This window comes from Empidonax traillii, unplaced genomic scaffold (assembly GCF_003031625.1).
Source record: "Empidonax traillii isolate 1590-97213 ecotype Southwest subspecies unplaced genomic scaffold, ASM303162v1 scaffold1215:size260562, whole genome shotgun sequence".
In the NCBI taxonomy this organism is placed as follows: Eukaryota; Metazoa; Chordata; class Aves; order Passeriformes; family Tyrannidae; genus Empidonax; species Empidonax traillii.
This window is the reverse complement of record NW_020956408.1, coordinates 181869-184163: the sequence shown is the minus strand read 5'-3', so window position 1 is coordinate 184163 and position 2295 is coordinate 181869. Positions and strand designations below refer to the sequence as shown.

General features: G+C 58.6%; 1 protein-coding gene across 1 annotated transcript; it reads left to right on the top strand.

Annotated features, from left to right (window-relative positions):
- Positions 1-543: 543 nt before the first annotated feature.
- RPS29 (ribosomal protein S29) lies at positions 544-1141 on the top strand. Its single transcript, XM_027905859.1, has 3 exons — positions 544-695; positions 851-950; positions 1021-1141. Exons 1-3 carry the CDS (start codon positions 634-636, stop codon positions 1027-1029), a joined length of 171 nt encoding a protein of 56 aa, XP_027761660.1. The 5' UTR covers positions 544-633; the 3' UTR covers positions 1030-1141.
- Positions 1142-2295: the final 1154 nt, after the last annotated feature.

Genomic DNA, 2295 nt, shown 5'->3' with positions numbered 1-2295 from the left:
TGTTTGGGGTAAAGCGAGGGGCGCGTGTGGGGTAAAAGGGGGTGTGCGGGTGCCGTGCGGGGCAAAAGGGAGCCCGCGTGTCTCTGTGTTGCCCAGGCTACGCTGCAGGGCCTGTTCACAGGCGCGATCCCGCTACTGACCGCCACGGGAGCTTTGACCTGCTCCGTCTCCGACCTGGGCCGGTTCACCCCTCCTTAGTCAACCTGGTGTCCCGCAGCTCCCCGCGGGTCACCATATTGATGGCGGCCTTAGCTTGGACGCCCGCTCGGCACAGCGCCCTGCAGCCCAGAACTCCTGGGCTCAAGCGATCCGTCGGGCTCAGCCTCCCCGGCAGCTGGGACTACAGGCGCGCGCCACCGCGCCCGGCGATGGAGCGGCTGCATCGGAGACCTTACAGGGCTGACGGCCCTCGCCGGCGTGACGTCATGGGGCGGGGCGACTCTGACGTCACGGGCGGGGGAGGGATCTCCCGCAGCCCCTCCCGGCGGTGATGGGTATGGGGAGCGGTGACGTCATTAGGCGCGTGTGGGGGGGAGCGGTGACGTCACGCGCGCCGCGGTGCACGCCGGGAGCCGCCGTGAGGGCTTTAAGGGCGGGCAGGCGCCGCCATCTTCCTCTCGGCGCCGCGCAGCCATGGGCCACCAGCAGCTCTACTGGAGCCACCCCAGGAAGTTCGGGCAGGGCTCTCGCTCCTGGTCAGTGCCTCTCCTCGCGCTCCCAGGGCGGGGACAACCGCCTCCCTTCCTTATCCCCCTATCCCTTCTCTCTATATCCCCCCCTCACACCCACACCCCCCTCCCAGCCGCCATTACCCGCCCTGACGCGCCGCGCTCTCCTGTCCCCCTCACAGCCGCGTGTGCTCGAACCGCCACGGCCTCATCCGCAAGTACGGGCTGAACATGTGCCGGCAGTGCTTCCGCCAGTACGCCAAGGATATCGGCTTCATCAAGGTGAGCCGCGGGACGGCGCGGGGAGGTAGTGGGGAGCAGGGCCCCGCTGACGCCTCTCCCTTTCTTGCAGCTCGACTGAGCGCCCGGAGGATGAGGAGACGGCCAGGACCTGCCGGGGCGTCCCTGAGCCTCCCTGGCACATCCGCAGCGTCCCGGCTCGGCCTCACTTAATAAATGCTCTCCCAACCCAACTGGTGGCGCGTGTTTGCCCTCTGTAAAGGTTCGAGTGGCTGCAGGGGTTCCTCTCCCTCGCCTGCCCTACAAAACCTGCTGGTCTCGATGGTGTTTGTTGGGGTGATGCCCCTGAGCCTTCAGGTTTGCAAACGCCGGGGATGGTCAGCTTGGAGTGGCTGGGAGAGGTGACCAGGCAGTCAGTCTGCTGGGGTATGGGTGCTGGTCTTGGAATTATGGAACGACTTTGGTGGGAAGGGACCTTAAAACTTAAAACCATGCCATGGGCAGGGACACCTTTCACCAGCCCAGGGTACACCAACCTGGCCTTGGACACTCCAGGGATCCAGGGGCAGCCCCAGCTTCCCTGGAGAACAGGTAGCAGGGTGCTGGCAGCAGCAGCACAGAGCTCAGTGGGAATTTATCCAGCTAACTGGGGGAAAAGCAGCTTCCTGGTTTAGGAACTCTGAAACTGAGGAAAGTTGTTATCATCCCCAGAGTTGCTGCCACAGCTTTGTTGCCAGGGGATTAAACCCACGGTGAGTTTACAGGGGAGGAACCAGCAAATCCTGGGACACAAAATTAGATTAATTCACAGATAAAACCTGATGAAAAAAACAAAGGGTGATTATGGATCTGCCTTGCTCAGCATTTCAGGTGGTTGGGCCTGAAATGGTTAAATCCTGGTTCTTAGTGGAAAACCATTCAGTGAGAAGGTTCTGCTCTAAAAAATAAGGAGATTTAGTTGCTCTGATGGTGGTTTTGGGGTTTTTCCCTCCCCTCAGTTACTTTTGATGGACATAAGGAGGTGACTCCTGTGGGGTGTGTTTTGTTTGGCTTTAGTGTGATCCTGAACAAATCAGAACACGCTAATTGCCCTTTTACCCAATTAATGAATTTCTGCAAAATTGCAGAGAAACACTAAATCAGTGAGTGAAGATGCAAAACGTGAGGGGAAATCCGTGTCTTCCTGTCCCCTCCAGTGTGTTGGGAGGCAGAAGGGTCAGAATGATTTAAATTCTCAGAGCTACACGAGCCATTTGAGCCTGGCAGGGAGTTTCACTTCATGGCAGACACTCAGATGTTTTTGTAAAAGCTTTTTCCCTACTCTATTTATCCCATTTTTTCTAACTCTATGGAGGAAGGGGTTCAAGACAACCAGTAATTCCCTTTT